This window comes from Haemorhous mexicanus, chromosome 6, assembly GCF_027477595.1.
Source record: "Haemorhous mexicanus isolate bHaeMex1 chromosome 6, bHaeMex1.pri, whole genome shotgun sequence".
In the NCBI taxonomy this organism is placed as follows: domain Eukaryota; kingdom Metazoa; phylum Chordata; class Aves; order Passeriformes; family Fringillidae; genus Haemorhous; species Haemorhous mexicanus.
Window position 1 is genome coordinate 28,280,007 of NC_082346.1, and position 21,143 is coordinate 28,301,149.

At 43.9% G+C, this 21,143-nt stretch overlaps 1 protein-coding gene across 4 annotated transcripts in view; it reads left to right on the top strand.

The window, feature by feature from the left end:
• The window catches only part of MAPKBP1 (mitogen-activated protein kinase binding protein 1), a 101,592-nt gene that overhangs the window by 9,241 nt on the left and 71,208 nt on the right, over positions 1-21,143 (top strand). For all 4 annotated transcript variants that reach the window (XM_059849506.1, XM_059849505.1, XM_059849507.1 and 1 more), the window contains exon 3: positions 20,068-20,159. In XM_059849506.1, coding sequence (XP_059705489.1) covers positions 20,068-20,159 — 92 coding nt within the window. The remainder of the gene's footprint in view (positions 1-20,067; positions 20,160-21,143) is intronic.

Below are 21,143 nucleotides of genomic sequence, written 5' to 3' on the forward strand. Positions count from 1 at the left end.
CTCCTGTGCTCAGAGTGGTAGCCTTTGAGGTCTCCCAAGGGCTTTGAAATTGGCTGCTCACCTTTGAGTAGCACATAAGGGGCTGCCTGCCTTTGAAGTCTTGTTTGTACTACGGATGCTTTCATTTACAAAAAAAAAGCACCATTGCTCAGGCCAGTCTTTGCACTAAAGGAGTTTGAGTTCATTTGCACAGTCCCTAATGCAGTCTAGATGCTGGAGATGCTGCTGAAACATTGAATAAGACTGAGGGTGAAAGAAGTGTCTGCAAGACCTGCCTCCTTATTTGGTTGCACCTCCTTATTTGATGGCAGGTCTTGGTGTTCAGAACTCACTGTGCTCTGTGCTTTGGCCATGGCCATGGTGTGACTGGAACCATAAGGGGATAGGGATGGTGTCAGAGGTATCCTGAGGGGGCATGAGTGTTAGGGTGTACTTGGTTAAGCACTTGCCTGTGCTAGAAAGAATTGGCAAACTGAGATCCAAAACCAAGCTGTCTTTATGGTAACACAGTATCAAAAGGGTCAATTGAATGATCCTGTCCCACAGAGAGACAGGCTATATCAGTGTAAGAGCTTATTTCTGCCAGTTATGTTTCATCAATACTAGTCTTTTCTGCAAGAGCTTTGTGTGGGCTAAGACTTATGTTTTTCATGCTCTTAACCAGTGCTCCTTTGCTGCTGAATTGTATAAAGGTAGAGTGAATCTTGAAATTGAGCTGTGTAATTTTCTTTTAAAATGAAGTTAAAGTGTTTGGGTTCTGTGCTCTGCTCTTCAGACTGTCTCTGAGCCTCTTCTTTCCCTCAGTGTAAAACAGACGGGGACACTTTTCCACTTTGTGCAAAGTGTCCCAGTGTCCAGGGCTTTAAAACAGCTGCATAACTCCTTGTGTTTGGCTTATCTCCCAGTGTTGAACTAGATATAGTGGTTCTCAGCACAGTTGTTTCAAACTTGCTTTGGGGGGTGTCATCCTTCTCGAGCAGCTGGGTCCAAAAGCATTGCTGACTGTAAACTGGAACTGACAAATTTGGGATCTCCTTTTTTTGCTTCAGCCCATCTTGTCCCAACTCATCTAGTTTTCTTGGACTGAATCATGGCCAGATAAGCTTTACATACAGTTCTGTGTACCTTTCCAAACTATGAGGGTTGGTAGGAGAGTGTTTGCCCAGTGTGTGCCCCTAACTCTGCTGTGGGAGTGGTGGTTGAGTGGAATGGATACAAGATGACAGAAAGTGTTCTTAATGAAATGCATGAAAAAATATTTCTGAGTCTGTGGTAGGCCTCAATGAACGTAGCTGTTTCTAGAAGGCTGAGCAGTTTTTGAGGCTGGAATTGGGATTCTACTGTCCTCTGCACCGGGAGGATAATCTTCCTCCCTGATAATCCGTGGTTTGTGCTGCCTGTCTCTGCAGGCTTCCCGAGCTTAAGCTGTTGAGATGTATTAACACGCAGTCAGCAGCGTGAATAACTGATGCTGGGGGTGGATGAGGGTGAGGTGCTCTGGGTGAGAGGCAGCTTTCTTCAGCTTCCTTGCACTGCCTGCTTTGGCTGTAACTTCTGAGAGAACAGGTCTTCCGCATCACTGTTGTGGTGAGTGGCTTATGGACACTTGCTTTGTGAAGTTCTTGGCCCATTTTGTGTAGCAAGCTGCAAATAAGCCTTTTTATGTCCGAGACCTGCAAAAAATACTTTTCTGATGGAGCCATCGGTGGAAAAATGAGTGTGGTGCTGTGGGAGAAGGTGCAGTGCCTGGACTATCTCTGCTGTGTGTCGAAGCTGCTCCAGGCCCTTGGAATGAACATCTCTGCCCAGGAGTGTCAGTGTGCAAACACAGCTGTTAATAAAATGGCCAGGGGGCTGATTAATGAATTTCTACACGGATTGCTGGAGCTGGGGTGAGAGCCAGCACAACACCCAGGCCACAATTGCATGGCCTGGTCTGCTTGCCTGCTGGCAACTTCATGGCTTCTGCCCTGGCTTCTTCCAGGTGCTGCAGCCTTCTGTGGCTGTGGACATGCTGTGGTGTGCTTGGGAAGGGGCACTGTGACCCTGCCTATGGCTCTGTGGGTATCCGGTGCCTGGGGAGGGCCCTGCATTGCCTGGGGCCTATGGCCCTTGGTAAGCCTGCAAAGCTTAGTTTAAACATAGGTATGGAAAAAGGAGACAGCCGAGCTCCCTGTCTAATATATAATAACCCTCTATAATATGCCCAGAGTTTGTGTTGTTCCAGACGGTGCCTGGACCTTCATGGTGGAACTCTGGTGACCAAAGTTCTAGGCTGACCAAAAAGGCCACCAGGTTGCTGTGTGTAGTAACATTGCCCTCCATGGTAGGGGATATGGTGTGCTGGGCAGCTTCTGGCTCTGCATTTCTGCCAGGGAAACTGAATTGTCTCATTAGTTTGGAAAAATCTGCCTCTTTGGTGAAAGACAAGTATTTTACAGGGCACTTGGGGACCTCTGAGGTTATCAGGGGTTGAGAAATACTGCTTGCTGTGGACAGTCATGTGATGTTCCCCAGGAAAAGAAGAGTGCTTGTTGCAATAAGGCATTTAGTTTTGCTGTCTGTATTTTCCAGAGGGTTAAAACAATTGGGAACACTCATCACCTACTGCCTAAAGGTTTGTTGGCAAGCAAAATAATCTCTTTCTTTCTGCTCCTAGTTTTTTCTGGCACTTAGGGCCTGTTGTACTGGGAAGAGCAACCCGGTCTTCCTTAGCCGGCAGCCCTGGCTGAGGAGAGGAGGAGGCTGTGTAGAGTACTATAACTGTTCAGACAGAGACGAGCTGGTATTCATGCCCTGGGTTGTGGGGAAGGGAGTTGGGGGCCTGAAACATATTTGTGTACCGTTTGGGATTAGTTGAGTTGAAGCAGAGGAGATGGCAGAACTATAAATCGTTAGTGATCTCTGTAGCTGCAGAAGCAGTTAGGACAGAAAGAAGGGCTTAGAAACAAAATCCATCATAGAATGTCAAAGTGGGTGGTTTCCTTTGCTGGGGAGAGGGTCTTGTCTCTGGACAGCAGAGGGAATGCTGCCTGTGCATTGCAGCCATCTCTCTGGAAGAGGAATTTGCTTCCAGGTTTGCTGCCTGTGTTTTGTCCCATGTCCTGCTCTCCCACTCTCTGCTGTGATTTCATTTGGATGCTTTTCTCAGATCCCCAGAAAGGAAAGTACTGTAAAGAGCTGCCAAGCAGGGTTTTGCCTTGTAGAGTGTACTTAAATGCTGAGGCCTGGTTGGATGATGGTATGATTATGTCTCTTTTGTGTGTGTGTGTGTGTGCGTGTTTAATATGAAGACCATACTCTGTTCTGGTTGAGTGTATGTTACTTTTCTTAGTGTGCCTGTTAGTACTGTAGCTTACAGCCTGCTCTTTTCCCCTTCTTATAAAGTGACAGTGGTATTATTTAGCAGCTGTAATGTACACAGACTTACACAACTCTTTGTAGCATTTTTAGAGTCGTGATGACCTTGAAAGGTTTAAAAGAAAACTGAATGCAAACTCTGGCACCATTCCTGTGGATGCTTCAGCATGTGCTTTATTTTGTGTGGTGAGGTATTATGAGTATGAGTGGTTTGTTTTACCCAATGCGTGTAAAGATAAGTGTCTCTGTGGCCGATTGCAAGATCAGAGTCTCTGGGATGGTTCATTTAATGCACGTAACTGTATCTGTGTACATGCCTTATATGTATATCATGCAGCTGTTTTCATCATGTTTTGACCAGCTCAGCTGCACTTTGTCCAGTAATCCATATTTCCTGAATGTGTTGCTTACCAGTCCTGTGAAACATGGAATGGAAACTGTTTCTCTGTTTCACATCCTCCAAATAAGCAGTTGACCAGAGAAATTCCAATTTTACCCTTGAAATTGGTTTCCCTTTTTCTCCCCATCTAGAAGCTCTCCGACAGAATGACAGAGCCTCCTCTGATCTAAGCAAGATGCTGACCTGGCATGTTCAGGAAGAGCAGTTTCATCCCTAAAGTTACAAACAGGTTTATGCAGGATAAAGCTAGGTTATTTATACCCAGGAGAAGAGACGCCTGTCTCCTCAGAGGCCTGAGATGGTGGTCATTAACTTTTCCACTTCCCATAACCAAAGGTGCCATGCCTTTTTAGATACTTGTGAAGTGTTGATTATGCTTTACTCCTCTTTAAAGTTCAGTCCCATTGGGTTCAGGCAAAAGAAAGGCAAGCTTTTTAAAAAAACATGTTAATCACATATCTGTCCCCCCTGTCCACCCTCCCAGTATTTTGCTGTTGCAGAGAAAAATGTGATGAAAGGTTGTTTTTGTGTGTGTTGGGAAGACTGACAGGGCTGTGTTTTAAGCCTGTGAGAGGGAGTCTGGTGAAAGGCATGGTAATTATCACCTCTTGCTTTTTTGCTTGTGGGCTGCTGTTTGCAGCTAGGCTCACCTGAATCGTATCAAAGCCTAGGCTCAGCACTGGCACGAGTAACCTGTGAGCTCTCTAGCAAGTGTCTTCCTTGTCTAAGTGTCACTGAGACCCCTGCAACCAGTGCTGAGGTAAATACCCCTCAGGTGTTAGCCAGAGCTCCTGCTCCTTGCCATTCTTGTTTCCTTTCAGTGTGTGAGCTTATGCATGCTGAATTCAAATCAGATTCAGTAAAACATAGTAGCACTGCTGGTATTTTCAGTAGAGAGTTTGCAAATAAAGCTGTGCACATCTAACTGTCTTCTGTTTGTCCACTCTTGAGTTTTCAAAATGCGATACTGGCAGATGCTCTGTGTATTGCATGTCTGCCCTTATGCTGGCCCACACCCTGGTCACCTCCATGTGGTGTCTTGGCAGTCAGACACTGTATCTTGATGTGACAAGAGCTGGCTGTTAACTTACAGCTATAAATCTGTTGGGGCTACAGTGGAGATCTGTCAGTGCTGTGCAGGTGGCAACTGGCTTATTTAGCTTCTGGGTGGATAACTTTTATTTTTTTTTCCCCTATCATCGTTTGTGTTTCTGCAGTTGTAGAGCCTGTTCTGGTTACAGTGGATCAGCAGTTAACAGAGTTTATGGGACATTGTTTCCAATTGCTGTGGTCTAACATATGTACACCAGCATTGAGTTACTTCTGCCTGGAAATAAGCCACAGAGCTATATATAAAATATGTTTGAACTGGTGCAGTAATGTTGTTGGTATAAATAGAAGAAAGTGGTAGACCCAGGGCTTCCCTTCCATACAGCTGATTGAAGAAGACTTTCCAGATACTCTATCTCCAGTGGAAAAGGCTGTGGAAGGTGGCTGAAAGCAACAACAAAATGCCATATGGCATGCCTTCAGGGAAGAGCTTAAGTGCTTGGGTCTGAAGCATTGGCTTCCTGCTTGAAGATTGCTCAGCTCTTTTCTCTTGCGGTGAAACGTCTGTCAGAAATCCCATAGGATTCAGTTTGCAGCAGCCTGGTGGCCCAACACTGCAGTTTGGTCTGTGGCAATCTTAGTTTTTTCTGACTCCAGAACCGTTGCTGAATTTGCTTGAACTATCAGATGTTTTCCTCATCAAAACTGTTAGGTAGTGTGGGCACTTGTGGAGCTGCCTTGGTCATCATGATGTCTTGCATGGTAGGGAGCAGTATTTCGGAGTGGCATAATCTGTGGTTTCACGGGTGCATCAGGATGCTGCTATCATCTTTTGAACCATGGGGAGTATGCATAGGACTTCTCCCAGGCAGTGCTTGTGAACAAAACTCTTGCAATTTAAAAGTAACTTTCTGGTTCTTTGTTGAGATTGTTTAGTGCAATTATTTGCTCAGTCAACTTGGCTGCTGTGGCAGATTGTGCCAATTTCTGTGGTCCTTTCTGTCACTAATGGATTTATTAGTGAAATCGGTTAAATTTATTAGACTTTATCAACAGAAATCGGTTAAATTTATTAGATTTCTGTATCTCACCTAAAGGAAATGTAGGAAATGACCTCTGTAGAAATAGCAGAAAGTACTGATAAGCACTGAGCATCCAGTTTTAGTCTTTGCTTGTGGATGATGTTCATTCCATTTTTAAATTCTAAGTACTTCTTTTGTCTTTGGCTAATTTTTAAACAGAGACAGTAATATAGTATTGTCTCCTAAGTGCTCTGTTGCAGGTATCAACCTGCAGACATGTTTGCAGGTGGAGGTATTGTCTTTCCTTAAACAGAGTGATGCAATTAGAAGACAGACAAGACAGTGTACATGTGGGAACATTTTCGGGTTTCAGTGCTCCACAAACAATTCTACAGTCATTTCTTTCTGCATTTTTGTTTAAGAGTGCAAATCATCAGCTGTGTTCATTCAACTCTGACAGGCCATCAGCTCTGTTTCATCCAACACCTCTTCTCTGGTCGGTGATGGGAATTGCAGCCTGGCTTCATGCAGGAGCCAGTTCTGGTGCAGGGTGACAGCAAAACTTGTATCCAGCAGTTGCCCACTACCTCTCTGCCAGTGCACCACAGCAGGAAGTGGACACAAGCTGCATAGAAGCTTTACAGCTCTCTTTTTACTGGTGAAAAATACAGTTTGACCAGGGTTAGCATGGTGTTGCTCACATGGATGTTCTCTTTTGTGTTGCTTTGTTCTTCAAGTGTTTGCCTGGTTATTATCTCCTTTGTTTAAACTGCAGAAATGTACTTATTTCAGGTATTTCTGAACTACATGTGTCACTCAAAGTTATTTCTTATCCAGACAGATTCTGCTAAATGCTTCTAAGTAGGTGAATATGTCTAAACTATTTATTTTCCTCCAGGAAATCAGGAGGGTTGCCTCTCTGCTGAAGACTGGAGTTCCATAATATCTACTTTTGCATTCTGCTTTTTACAACAGCAATTTTTGCTAAGAACTAAGAATGCAAAAGCAGCAGTGCTTTGTGGAGTGTTGAAGCAACAAGAGTTGGTTGTACCCTGGATCTAGGGCTTTCTGAATTTCTAAAAGAGAGCAGTAAAGAAATGGTGGTTATTGCAAAGGTTTGCTTTCTTGAAATGTGACAGAAACCACATGGTAACAAAACCAAGAGTTTTTAAAGTCTATGGATAAAAATTGTTTCCTCTGAGTATGGTGTTACTTCCTCAGTTCTCACATTTGGTAATTCTACCAGTTACCTGCGCTCCTGAACCTAAATGCAAGTTAGAGGAGACTTCTTTTCCAGAGCTACTCCTTCTTTTAGGGTTTTAAGGGACTTAAATTTTTTTTTTTTTCTTTCTGTTAAGTCACTTTAACAACTACTCAAATATGTCATCTTATCTTGGACTACTGTAGCCCTCGTTTACAGTCTTTCTTTCTTCAGGAAAATGAACTGAAAAGGTGCTTGGGAAAAATCACAGGAAGAAGTGATTTAGGGGCAGAGTAAGTGAAGAATGAAAGCAAGTTGAATGAATGACTTAATGAGTTTGTTGAGGATTGCTTTGTAGTTACCTTTATTACCTTTTGTCTCTCTGTGATTTATTGTCTAGTGGTGGTTTCCTCTGTGTGTGTGTGTGCAAAAGTGAGGATCGATGGTGTTTCTTGCTGCTGACTTAGAGGAAGAGCATTCAGGTCTTTGGGATGCTGGGTCTATGTCATAAACTTGTAAGAAATTTGAACTATTTGGAAAAGACTAAACTGAATTCTGCATCTGCTGTGACTGTTGGATGATGATTGCTTCTCCCAGGTTACCACTTTGCATCTTTGCAGCAGAAGGATGGCTCAGAGGCGTGTACCTGAGTGAGCACATATGAGTTTGCTGGAGTTGTCTGTGCTGGTGGCTGAGCAGCAGGGGCACGTGACAGGGACACTGTGTTACAGGTGAAGGGCTTTCTCCTGTACTGGAATAGGAGGGGAAGTGGCAGGAGGGTTGTTGAGGAGATGATGGAAGTCAGTGCTTGTGCTGTTCTCTTCAGTTTGCTTTCTCAATCTTTGGGCCGCGTTCCTATGTGTCAATTCCCCTGAGGGATGTGGTCTCCTTTCTGGCTGACAGGACAAATCTCTTGGGTGCTCAATATGCATGTTGATGGACAGATGTGAAGAGCTTCTTAATTCCAGGACTCATGAAGGGCAAGATGCTGATAAAGTCTATTCTGTAAGACGCTTATTCTTTGGGGCAGAGGGCAGGGAAGAGTGCAGGAAGAGATTGCCTAGTGCTAGGCAGTGAATCTTGGCAGGCGACAGGCAGGAAGCTCAAATGTCTCCTTCTGTACATACTGGTTGGCTTGGGCAAAAGAGAAAAATTTCTTATGCTTTCTTTTGATTAATTTTTAAGTATTCTTTAAGAATACTGTCCTTGGCCTCAAGAGGGAGAGAAGTACAGCAGTGGTGCAGCATGATCTATGCAGTAGATAGCTGCTGAGATTTGTGAGGGAGTAAGATTATTCCCAGTTCTGTTGCTAATGTGTTGCCTGTTCAAGACATTTAACCTCAGTGTTTGTCTCGTATTGCCACCTAGTCCTGTACTTGGTTGTAGGTTGCCAGATGTGTGAGATTACATGTTGCTGCCTGCTGTAAGCACAGGGGGGCTTTGTGTTTGTTGGGACTTCTTGAAAGTACTGTGAAACAAATAATAAATAGTTAAGACAATGTTTAGGGAGAAATGGAATACTAATCTCTTTACCTCCTGCCTCCTTCCATAGGGATGTTGTTTGTGTGATAAATGCTTTGCTCTTACTCTGTCCTTCCTGTTGTGTTTATTCCCATCTAAGCATCTTTTAAATTGCCGATATGTAATTTTTTAACATAATTTAAATCAGCTTACAACAAAACCATTTTCTCATTCCCTGAGGATGCAAGTATGTGCTTTTCCCCATAACATCACTGAACTCTTAGGGAGATACATGCATGGGAGGACAAGGTGTCTTGTCCTGGAGTGGTTCAGGAGTTACAGGCAAGATCTTTCAGGTGACAGGAGAGGTGAGCTCTGAGATACCTGCTCTGTGTAAGGAATCTGGACATAAAAAGGTGGGGCTTTTACATACAGAGTCTCTTTAAGACACTACTTACAGTCTCTCTAAGACCTCCTACAGATATGCTCTTCTCTCGAAGGCATAGTTGGCTTCATGACAGTGTGGAATGGGTAAGGTAGGGATGAGATATGGCACTTGAAGACTTTTAGGGCAGAATGGTTGTGTAAATCACTGGTGAAGGATGAAAATTAATTGATTTGGCATGGGGTCATGGGTGAATAAAGAAATCACAAACAAATTATGTGTGTTGCCTCAGGCAGGCTGATCAAAAGGCTTTTCTTCATCCTGTATAGCTCTGTGTGTTTCTACTCTTGGACTCAAGATGAACCACTAAGTTCCCCCCCCAAGCCTTGTCAAAAACAGTTCACAGATCCGTTTACACCAAAAATAAGACCCAGAGAAGAAATTAAGGGGAAGGAGATTGTAACATGATGCTTTTCTTGAAGTGCTGAGATGTGGCTTTCCTTCTGTGGCTCCCCTCAGCAGGGTTGACTGTGGGGAAGGCTTTCTGCTCCCTCTCTCTCTTCCCTGTGTCCAAGTTTAGCTTGAATGTATGCGTTGTTTATAGAGTTCAGCAGAAGGTGATTTAGGAGGGAGCTCCTTGCCATGACGGTATCAGTGTTAGCAGTGCAGTGTTATGGCCCCTGTGTTTGACTGCTTCGGAGTCAGGAATTTTGTGGTGCTGCCATGGTTTCCTTGGAGCACATGCCCGAGAAGCTGTGGACTTTTAACCATTGCCTGTTTGCATTTAGGAGCAGGCTCAGCTTAGGGCTGAGACCAAGAGGAGGGACTTCAGCAGAGCCCCAGAGGGAGTAACCTTGCCAGCCTATGCCCACATTCCTATTTGGCTCTTTTTCTTTTTCTTGCCTCTTGCTTTTTGTGAGTGCTAAAGCCTGGGCAAAACAGAGGGGAAGGAGCCTTTCCTATCTGGGAAGTGGTGATTAATGATGATGAACAGTGACCCTTATGCTGAGAGAACCGTTTGTTCCTGCTTGATTTCAAACCCTTATATGAGTAACTGAAACTCTGCCCAAGGGAGCTATATTGGCTTTTTTTTTTTTTTTTTTTCCCTTGCCATTTCTTCTCACTGAAGCACTTTCTTTGCTTATATTCAGACCCCCGTGCATGGGTTTGGAGGAGACCAGTATGTGAGACTGCCAGACAGTTAGAAGTTGCTTCCACTGATGTCTGGTGCTGGGACAGATTAGGGGAGTGTTGTAAGTTTGTATTTGTATCTAAAACTTGTATAGGTAGTCCTTGATGCAGAGGAAGGTGAATTGGCTTCATCTTCTACTATAAAGAAAAAAAAATCACTGGACGAATTGCATATATAGGAGGGCAAAACATACCCTATGTGAAGTCTGGTATCTTGTCTGCTCTCTTTCCTTATGAAAAAGTAATGCACATTTGCAAAGTGGAAAAGTCTGGTTCTTGTGAAGAAGTGGTCCTGCAGAATTCCAGGTCCCAAGAGCTCAAGGAAGGGTTTCTTTGAAGCCTGCCCACACAGAGGTGTCTCCATGTTGTGTTCCATGGCGCTTAACTGCCTGTGGAGCTGGTCCGATTGACTCCATGTGCAGATGCTTAGTCTGGAACAAATCAGGATTGACTCTTTATGTACCAGGAATACCTGTAGCCTGTTTGATGTCACTTTTTCTTTTTGCATTAATTTCATGCATTCATTGCACAGTCTTCACAAACTTTGCTTATACCAACAAACAAGAATTTCCCACATCAAAGTCAAAATAGCATCATGACAACACTGACAATGGTGGACAATTTACACATGCTTTTTCCCTGTCATTTCACCACACTTATATCTCTGAAGCTCAGATTTTCTGAAAGTTTTGTGAAATCTCATTAAAGTCTGAGTTGGCGTTGCTTTTACAGTGAGAATGATGACTGAATGGTAGAAGGAGGAGAAACTGCTGCTTGTCATGCCTTTGGCTGGAGTTGGTAAGGTTACATGGACCTCTCCTCAACCCTGCAGTATTTAGGAAGAAATTGAATTTAGTGTGGGGGTGGGGAAGAGAAAATTGGTGGTCCAGGCTATTGTTAAATGAAGAAACAGGAGATTATTGAATGATGGCTAAGTTGTGCTGTAGAAGCTGGTAGGAAATTAATGCTCTACATGTCCTGTTTGCAGGCTGCAGGAACACTTGCAGGTGTGTTCTGCTGCCAGTTCTAAGTTCCCTCACTATGGTTGCTGGTAGAGGTGCTTTTAATAGCCTCCCACCCACTCCCTGGGGGTGTGCAATGGTATTTATGGCCTGCCTGGGACTGCCTTTCTTCAGGTGCATGAAGAAGAAGGCAGAGTGCAGATTCAGCACGTAGCTCTCGACAGCTGGGGCTGATGGGTCAGGAATGCAGCCCTGACTGCTGGAATTGGACTGAAGGCAGCCAGCACGGTGAGGAGGCCAGGAGGGGAGAGCAGGCAAGAGAGGCTCTGTGGAGAGATGGACAAATGCACACACATGGTGGAAAGACAGCCTGTGGAGACCCCAGGTTGCTTGTGTTCCATTTCTCCCACCTTCATCCCTGATTTGTTCTGTTTCTCCAAATGCCTGGATAATTTTTAATAAATGTGTGCGCACCCCAGTTGCAACTGCTGTGCAACACACCTGGCAGAGCCATTAGAGCTGAGGCTCAGCACTTCCGTTGGAATACCCCCATCCCACCTCTGATTTTATGCAGGTTTACAAATGTGATTCAAAACCTTTCAGGAAGTCAGTTTCTGCTCTTGCCACTCTTGTGCCAAGGAGTGCCATTCATAACTTGTGTTGTGGGAGACTGTTCCCTGATGATCTTGAAGTGGTTATCTTGAAATCAAATTGCATCTAATTGGCAACTGCTTTTGTCATACTATGCTGGTCTGGTCAGGTGTTTTTCTGTTTTGTTTTGCTTTGTGGTTTTTTTTCCTCTTTCACTTTATTTTTTTTTAATTGGTTAACTGTGAGGACTTGCTCATAGCTCTCAATCCTTTTCCCCACTGCCTTTAAACTGGGTATTGGCTGGAAACACCTTTAATATCAGTGTATTGGATTGCATGAACCCAGTTTCATGGTCTTGCAGTAGTTCCTGGAGGGTCAATTGGGCAATTGGCGTGAGGGTGCAATGGTGGCTGTGGGCAAGGCTTAGGAAGCTTACAGTGAGAGAAATGGAGCCTGCTCTGTCAGCCAGAGACCTCATGAATGGGTGGTGTGTTGGACCTTGGCTTGCTACTGTTGCCTTGTGCAGGTGGAATATTTTCGGTCTCCAGGCTTGTCAAGACATTACTCTTTCCTAGCGCTGGTTGCTGAAGGAAGAAAGACTGGCTGGAGAAGAGGGAGAGGATAGAAAAACCTCTTAAAAAAAGGATAAAATACTTACATGTAAAAGAAAATTAGAAGTGCATATTCTGTATGCATATACAAAAGCAGGGGAGCACACTGGGTAGGTGAGGAGCAGAAACCAGCTATGCAGCTGAGTAATTTTGTTGTTTGTGTGCTTTTGTAAGTCAAACACCTCCTGCAGTTAATTCTATCCGCCCATCTTCAGCCCTTCTCCTGCCAGACCAACAATAAAAACCCTAACTTTCCCCCCCCCAAAAAAAAATCAGGCAGAGAACCTGGTCCAAAGCCAGACCTTTGCATGTTAAGCTGAAGTGCAAAATGAATATTTCACAGCTGTGTTATAAAGCTCTGAAATGAAGGCTTTGCAGTGGAAATGCTGACAGCCCCTTAAGTAGAACAGTATGCTGTAATTAGTGCTCTGTGTTTTATGTGCCAAACGAAGCTCAGCAGAACTAAATGTAAAACTTCAAGCCTTTGTTTTTCTGCAGCAGTAACAGGCCATCAGACAGTGTGTTCAGACGATGGATTAGTGCCTACAACGTGTGCACTGCTCCCTGGAGGTTGGACGTGCTTTTGTGCGGTGGGGCTCGGGGGCAGCAGTAGAGATGTACAAACAGGGCCAGCTGTGAGATTTGGCGCTCTGTATTGAATTTCACTTATGTAAGATAGACAGCTATTTCTTAAATGCTGACGCTGACAATGTACAGCTACATTTCCAGCATTTTCACGTATTGGATGCCAGAGTGCATTGATACGACTTTGCTGTGTAGCAGCATGGAAAACATGTTGGAGTGCATGCAGAGGTGCTGAAAACTCCAGGAGCAGAATGTAGAGAGACAGATGTGCAAACATGGTGCTGTTGTGAAACTCAGACCTGATGTTCAAGCTCCCTGTGTCAGTATATTGGACCAAAGAGCGTCGGGGTCTCAAGTTGATCAGTAAAAGCTTTTTTTTTCTTTTTTTCTCTTTTTTTGGCAAAAGAACAGATAGGTGATTATGTAGCCCCTCCCTTTCCTCCCCTGCCCCCCCCCCCCCAAGATTGTTACTTAGTTACAACTGATTATGTGCTAGGGAAGGCTTTTGGAAGTAACCCTCGTGGGTCATATGTCTCAGGGATTTCTGTGTCCTTTGCTTTTTCAGGAGCACATGCCTTTGCACATGCATTATTAATATGCCTACTTTCAAGCAGAAGAGAGGGATGAGGGCAGGCACATTGTGCAGTGGATGGTAGATGAACTCTGATGGATGTTGTCTTGTCAGGCTGACTCGATGCCGCCACTTAATTAAATGGGTTAGAATGTTAACTGTGTTATGCATAGGCCCGTGGGAAGGCTTTTAAAATAGAACTTGTCTGCTTGTGGACATTTACTGTAATAGCCATTCTGGAGTGGATTGGAATAGCTGTGCTGCAAGAACTCTCTCTGAGGATGCTCTTGATCATAAATGCTTGCAATGGCATGAAGAGAAAGAGGCATGTTGAAATCAAACTATTAATTCAAGAATAGGATTTCACATTCCATAGGGCTGGAGGATACGTTTCCAAACGCAAAGCAGCAGCAGGTCTTACCTGTGACTTTGCTGAGCAGGATGACCTCTTTGTTGCTCTCTGTAAATGATCTTCGATGTCAGAAAGGCAGATTGAGAGTAAGGTATTAATGGGAAAAAATGGAAAACAAAACAGACTGTATTATCCTGCTCTGTAAACACTTGCTGCGGCCATGCCTGGAAAGCTGCATGTGGTCTTGGTGTTTCCTCTTCGTCTCAGGAAGATTGTAGGGGACATAGGAGGGGCTTCACAGAAGAGCTAATAAATGAGATGAAATGGCTTTCAGGAAAGCCATAAAGTGACTTCAAGAAGACTCTTGTACTTGGGACACAGATGATTTGAGGTGGTAGTATAGCTCCTTACAAAATCATGAACCACCTAAAGATGGTGGATGGGGACTGACTGTTCACTGTCCCTTCCCATACAAAGACTGAGGCATGTCAAATAAAACTATTAAAAGTCAGGTTTGAAACAAATAATGAAAGATGGTTCATCTTGAAATATACCAGACTGGTGGAGTTCCTTGCCAAAAGATGTGGTGTGTGCTAAGCTTTTATAGACAGAGTGGATAAGCTCATGGTGGAGAATTCTACTGAAATAAGTTAAAAATGGAGAATATCTATTTTGAGACTGGAAGACTGACAGGACTTGAGAAAGAATCAAATTTTGTTTCCTTCATCTTAACCTTTATCCATACATTTCTTTATACCATTCTTTCTGACTTTTCTCCTTTGCTTTTGGCTGCAAATGGAAAAAGAAACCAGGGCTAGGTATTGGCCTCTGATCCAAGGTAGCCAATCTCATGAAGTCTGGAACAGACATACCTGCTTGCTGGACATGGTTTTCTTGGGCTGTAGCCTCTTGCTTAATGCTGTAGGTACTAGAGTGTCTGGGCAGCCGTGTACAGTTTTCTCCACTTGGTTGTCATTTTGAGCTACTGGAGAGTAGTACAGATCCTTTCAAATGCTTTGCGTTTTTGTTTCCGTGCTTAAATAAATTGTGCTTGTAGTGAACAATGAGATTTTGGGCCCAAAAGAGAATGAAGATAGCACAAGAAGGCAGGAGGTGAGATAATCCAGTCAGAAAACTAATTTCTTTAGCATATGAGTGTGAGGATGAGGAGCTCAAAAACTGTTGAACTCCTAACTTTGTCTTTTGCTGGCCTGGGGAGAATGGTGGCGTGAGTGGCAGCAGGCTATTATTCAGCCTACAGTCAAAACTCTTTGAGGGATGCCTGGTGGCCTAAAGCCTAAATATGGCTTTCTCTTGAAAATGACTCTTTCTCTCTTTCTTTTAAGATGAAGGCAGACCTCAGAAATCTGCTGGTGTGCAAGCAGGCACAGATGCAGGAGCTCCTACCCAGGGGTTCAGCAGTGAAACAGTGCGGCTGTAGGCAGAGTGCCTGTGACAGGTCAGGCAGGACTGTCAGCATGATGAGACTGTCCCTTTTGGCACCCGTTCTGGTGGAAATCATTGCAGTGCTGGGTGTGTTTACTACTGCTTTCTAACAGAGTCCTGGCTGGATGTACAGTCCACAGTGCTCCTGTACTCCTGTGTGGCTTTGCAAGTGTAGATGGTCCCAAAGGGATGCAAATGATGGGAAAGAGGAAAGTGTTTGTGGGTGGAGGTTAAGTTGGGCTGATCCTTCAAGGATTTCTGTGTTGTCTTTATAGCATATGGAAGCAATTGTTTGTGATAACTTCCTCAAAACAACAGAAAGAGCTCACGCAAGTACGAAACTCACTCTGAGACCTGGGCGCAGCTGGTCAGACATGGAGCTTTCTGAAAAGCCAGACGAGGCTTGCTGGGGCTGTTCAGATCAGTCTTTCTGAAAGGATTATCTGCACTCAGTAGGAAGGCAGAGATGGCACAGCTTCTTTCCCCAAGCATGGGCTTACCCCATGCACTCTGTGGGACTATGCCTGATGGAAGCAAGGGCTGCTGTCAGATAAGCCCTTTAACTTCAGGTGGGATTGGGCTGCAGTGAGACCCCTCTTTCTTGGAAGGCCCAGCTGCTGTGAACACCTGTGTGTGCCTTGGGTCCTGCAATTCAGGACTCTGTTGGTTTGGTCCTACTTATCTCATGGTGCTGGGATTTGATGTGGAAGGAACAGAGTAAGGGATCTGCTTAGGCACAAAAATTTCTTTACACACATTTATGCAGTTCCAAGTAATTTAGATTTAAGCCTGTAAAATGGCTGAATATCAGATTGTGCAAGACAGGTGTTAGCTGCACAGGTTTTGGTGCCTAAGAGTGTATATTGAGCATCGAAATTTGAGTAAAAGTTGACCTTGAAGGAAAGAAGATGGGATGGTTTCAGATAGCAAAGTGGCAGTGCAAAATGAGCTGCAGAAGTGTTTTGTGTGGATCAATTCAACAACTCTAGCAAGTCGCATAGAGAACGTTGACTGAAAGTGGCAAATGCTATTAATAGAAGCCTCAAGATGAAGTAACAAATGCAGCTTGTCAGCCTCCTCTCCTGCCTCTAATTTAGGTACAAATGACAGGTTTAATCATGCAGTTGTTTCCAGGTTTGGATGGGGGTGTTGAGGTGGCCCATTAGTTGCCTCTGAAGGCCTGAGCACGCAGTGACATGTCTGACAACTGTAGGGTGCAAACTGGGCAAACACAAGAGCTATTGGTAATGAAGAGTCTCAGATCTACAGGGGAACTCTCCGGGTCCTGTGGCTCAGATCAGACTTGGGAAGGTGTGCAAAATAATGTATTTCTGACTGGGATGTGCTGAAGTACTACTTGGGAGACTCATATGAATGGCAGTGTTTATGGCTGTGTAGGACTGGTAGACTGCCCTTACCACAGGAGGAAGTGGTAACTTCAGAGGTGGGATAATGCAGACCTGTATCGACTGATCTGCCCTTTGCTGACAAATCTTTGTTCCAGATTAGGAACTTCAAGTTGATGTGGTTTTGCCCTAATTACTCATATTAAGAATTCACTTGTTTTAGCTGGCAAATTTAAAAGCATCCAGTTCATACTGTGTTGTTACCTATTGTTTTTTCTCTCTGAAATGTTTTTCATTCTCAAGTTTTGTGACAAAGTGACTATCTCTTGCCCCTGTGTTACCTAGTCTGGGAGCTGCTCATGGGGAAAAAACTGTGGTGTATTTTGGGCAGGCTGGTGGAAGTGGAGCTCACAAGTCTCATAAGATCACATTCGGTTACATTTTAAATTTATATGCATCCTTTCTGATGGGTTTTAATGCTCAAGTATTATCAAGTGGAGGTGCTGCCTTTGGGTAGGCTTTGTGGGGTTGCCTTTCAAGTTCTTTACACTAGAAAGTTTTTGAAGTTAAGACTGGGAGCAAAAGAAGGGCAGCCTTTTTTAGAAAGTTAGTTATGAATCTTTAGTCTAGAGACAGTTATCTGTTTCTGCAGCACTTTTTCTGTCAATATCAGAGGTATGGCCTTGACAGTTGCCTCTTTCTAAAGGAACATGGTCTGTTGGAGGCTAGAAGATACTCACTGGCAGTAAAATAACTAGACTGGATAGCTGAGCTACTCCTTTATGTCATAGGTGACCATAGGTGAAAGGTAGACTTTCCACATCCTAGCATTGCCACAAAAAGTCTCTTGGGAAAGCAGCAGGGGACGTCCACTGACTTTAGAGTGAGAGAGGAGGCTGGAATAAGAGTGACATTTTTGCATTGGTGAGGTGAGGGTGTCAAGACAAATCAAGTGCTCCTGTTTGATTCCTCTACTTAAAGACATGGAGGGGTCAGATTGGGTTTTGGATATGCAGCTAGATTGATCCAGTTGCCAGGGAAAGGGTATGTTTGTTTTGGGTTTTTTTCCCTGAATTTGGTCTTCCTGTGGTTTTCCCCAGGCTGGCAAACAGAAAACAAACAGAAAATTACAAGCAGAACGTGATTTTCTGCTGGTTTGGCCTTCTGGACAAGTAATTTCCATGCCAAGGCTGTCTGAAGTGAGGGAAATGGAGGGGGATATCACTGGGCTGAGTAGAATGAGGGAGGAAGGAACTGTCCCTTCCAATACAGGCTCCTGTAAGGTCAGCTCAGCTGTGGCGTAAGACTGCACACTGAGAGGCTTGGTAAATATCCTGGCAGAGAAAAAACATACCTGTTGGTGAAAGTAGGTTGCTGAATTGCTGCTGAATATCTGCATAGCCAAGGTCAAGCAGTGCCTTTTAGGACAGTGGCAATTACAGCCAGACTGAGTTAAAGCCTGCACTGAGCAGTGTAATCACAGCATTTCTAAATTGATGTTTGCTGACAGCATCAAGTAATTGGCGCCTTATCTAGATGGAACTACTTGAATGGCACATGTCTCTTCCACTTCTTCCTTTTCTGTCAAGAATGCATTTTCTGTAGGAATTCAAACCTCTTCTAGTTTGGGAACTGCTGATATTAGCCAGAATCTCAGCAGCAGAGGCAGTGAGTTCTTTCTGCTTTTTTTTTGAGCTGCTTTAAAAAGATTTATTTTGAAGTATTGTTAACAAGTCTGGAAGAGTAGATATCCTCCTGGCCTTTCCCACTCCTCTCCCCAACCTTGTTCCAATATTAATAGTTTTTTCTTTATCTTTATTAATAGTTTCTTTCTTTATCAGTGGATTTGTAACTGCATTTTTAATTGCATGTTCTTTCTTAACAAAAATCCAGTGGAGTTTTGTAAAAGCCACGTTTTCAGAGATTCTCAGTTTGCAAGGGAAGGGGAGAATTTGGTGGTTTCTCATAATGTCTTAAGGTACCTGGGGTATATTATTAATAAGAGGGAAAAAAAGACCAAGTTCATCCAGAGAGATTGGAAAATGAAATCTTCCACTTTCCGTGTCACTGTTTGAAGGCAGGCCAAATTTGAACTAGCTGAAAGCATGGATGGCTCATGTTCAGTGGTGGCACCTCAGCCCTGTTTTACCTGCTGAATCAAGGTGGTTCTCTGTGTGGGGTTTTTTCTGTCCCCTTACCTAGTAACCTGAGCCTTGAGCTCAGTGAGACCTTGTGTCTCACCCTGCAGCCAAACTCCTCAGGTCTGGTAAGGTGTGTGGTCAGGGTGGCGTGGGAAACCTGCCCCGCCCCTGCCTTTTGTGCTCCACCTCGGTATAAATGCAAGATGTTCATCTTCAGGGCAGCTATTAAAGTCAGTAGTAATTATTACAATAGTAACTTCTGATGCTGTGTCCATGCCCATAAGGCCTTAACCAAATATGACTTAGATGATGATAATTAAAAACAGAAGACTGTGACCCAATAAAATCCTTGAGTTTGGCACAGACAGCAATGCTGAGGAGGAATGTATGCATCAAATCTATAATAAATAAAATGATGGTGTGCAAATGTAAAGGAAAGAGAATAATTTTGTGTCGGTTAAAATAACCCCAGGGCTGAGCACTGCTTTGTGCTCAGAGGTTGAGCCCTTTCATGCCACAAACCAGATTTTGTGCAGTGTAATCCCACTGCAGCGTTTTGCTTTGGGGTAATCGCTGAATCTCCCTGGCCTTCTCTGCCAGAGAGTGCTCCTGAAACATTGTGTCATGTCCATTTGTCACTCATCCTTCCCATTTTTGTTTTTAATTTTTTCTTTTATCAGCTTCTTACCTCAGAGGCTTTTATAGCTTCCAAATAGCTCTTCCCAGTTGCATTTCTTTTCTTTTCCTAAAAATAGTGGAGATTTTTGCCTGAGGGGAGTGTGGGGACATTTAGATAACAGTCTCTTGCAAGGGTCATTGGTATGCAGCAAGCTTCGAATGTTTATGGTGTTCTGTCTCACACTCCTGGCAAGGGATACTCTCGACCCCTAGTTGTGATTTCCACCTCCAGCACCATAGGAAAAATGGACTATTCAGTTCCTAGGAACACAAGGCTGAGACTAGGCTGAACCACTTGTTACTGGATGGAGGCAACAAAGAGAATGTGTCAACCTGGAAACTATTTTCAGGAAAGAGCCAAGCTCTAGAGACAGTGGTAGGTTGCTCTTACTGGAAGGATGGGAATCTGTGGCCAATGAATGTGTGTCCCAGCTTTTCACCAGTACTATCTGCTGCTTGCAACCCTCTTTTGCAATGCTCTGGCATAAAGAAAGTAATAAGTGGGTCGATAACACCTTCTCTGTACCCCAGCAGTATTTTCCTATGCCTATACTGAAAGTTGAATGGGGTTACTTTTGTACCTGGTGCTTCTCAGTGGATTTCTAGGAACCAGGGAACCAGTGTGAACCAGACCATCAGCATCTGTCTTATGGGTCTATTTGAACTACACTCACATTTCATGGTACTTTTTGTTTTCTTTCTTGTATGCTCTAGGTGATTTTGGAGAAGGTGTTGGGCATAACTGTATCGGGAGGCAGAGGACTAGCCTGCGACCCCAGAACTGGCCTCGTTGCTTATCCAGCAGGGTGAGTCACTAACCAGATTCCTCAAACTAAAATAAACCATGACTGATGCATTAACATAAAGATTCAGGGTGTTTCCACTACCATCTTCTATAGGAGGCCTATTTACTGTTCTTTAAACACCAGAGAATGGTGAGACTCAGCACTGTTAGTTTAATTGGCCAGGGAGAGGGGTTGCATTATCAAATTTTAATGAGATCCCTTTAAATGGAACTACTTTCATTCTTCTTGCTCTGAGCTGGGAGTTAAATACATTTTGTGGACTTTTCACTGTGTTCTGTAGTGTGATGAACATAGGCATAACTCAGCGTGATTCTCAATCCAATAAAAACCTAATGGAGCAAATAATGCTTTCAATGAATTGACAGAAGCCTTCTTGTAGATGCCCTGCAATTTATGACTTGCCATGTGCCTCAGCCAAATGTGAGGAAATATTTCAGGCTAACAGCCTGAACCTGCTTATATGTGGGTTCTTTGGAATGAAACACATTTGTCAATTGCAGTCTAAATTCAAATAGAGGTATCCAGAAGGAGACATTAATGGAAAGCAAAAGAGCTACCTACAGGGACACGGGTGAGGGCTGGAGAGGTTTGCTGCGATGCAGAAATCAATATGAGTTTGGTTCTCCTTTGAGCTTGTTCTGCTGTCAGCAAGCTAAAAGAGAAGACAAAGGACATGACTCCAAGTCATATTGCATGGACATACTCTTTAAGACATGAAAGCTGGAATTAGAAGACAAGAACTTCCACATCAGTTGTAGATTAAGTTTTCAAGGGTACCGTAAGTGTGCTAGCAGCATTTAAAGATTCTGTGTTTGTGGCTAAAATGAGAGGTGGAGTCAGTGAAACTGGCTAGAAATTTTTGCCTGTCCTGGTGATATCCTAGTTCACTAAATCACAACGTTGCTGTGGTTGGGGGAGGCTCTTCAGATCATCTAGCCAACCCTCATGCTCAGTCAGGGTTACCTCTAGCAGGTTGCCCAGGAC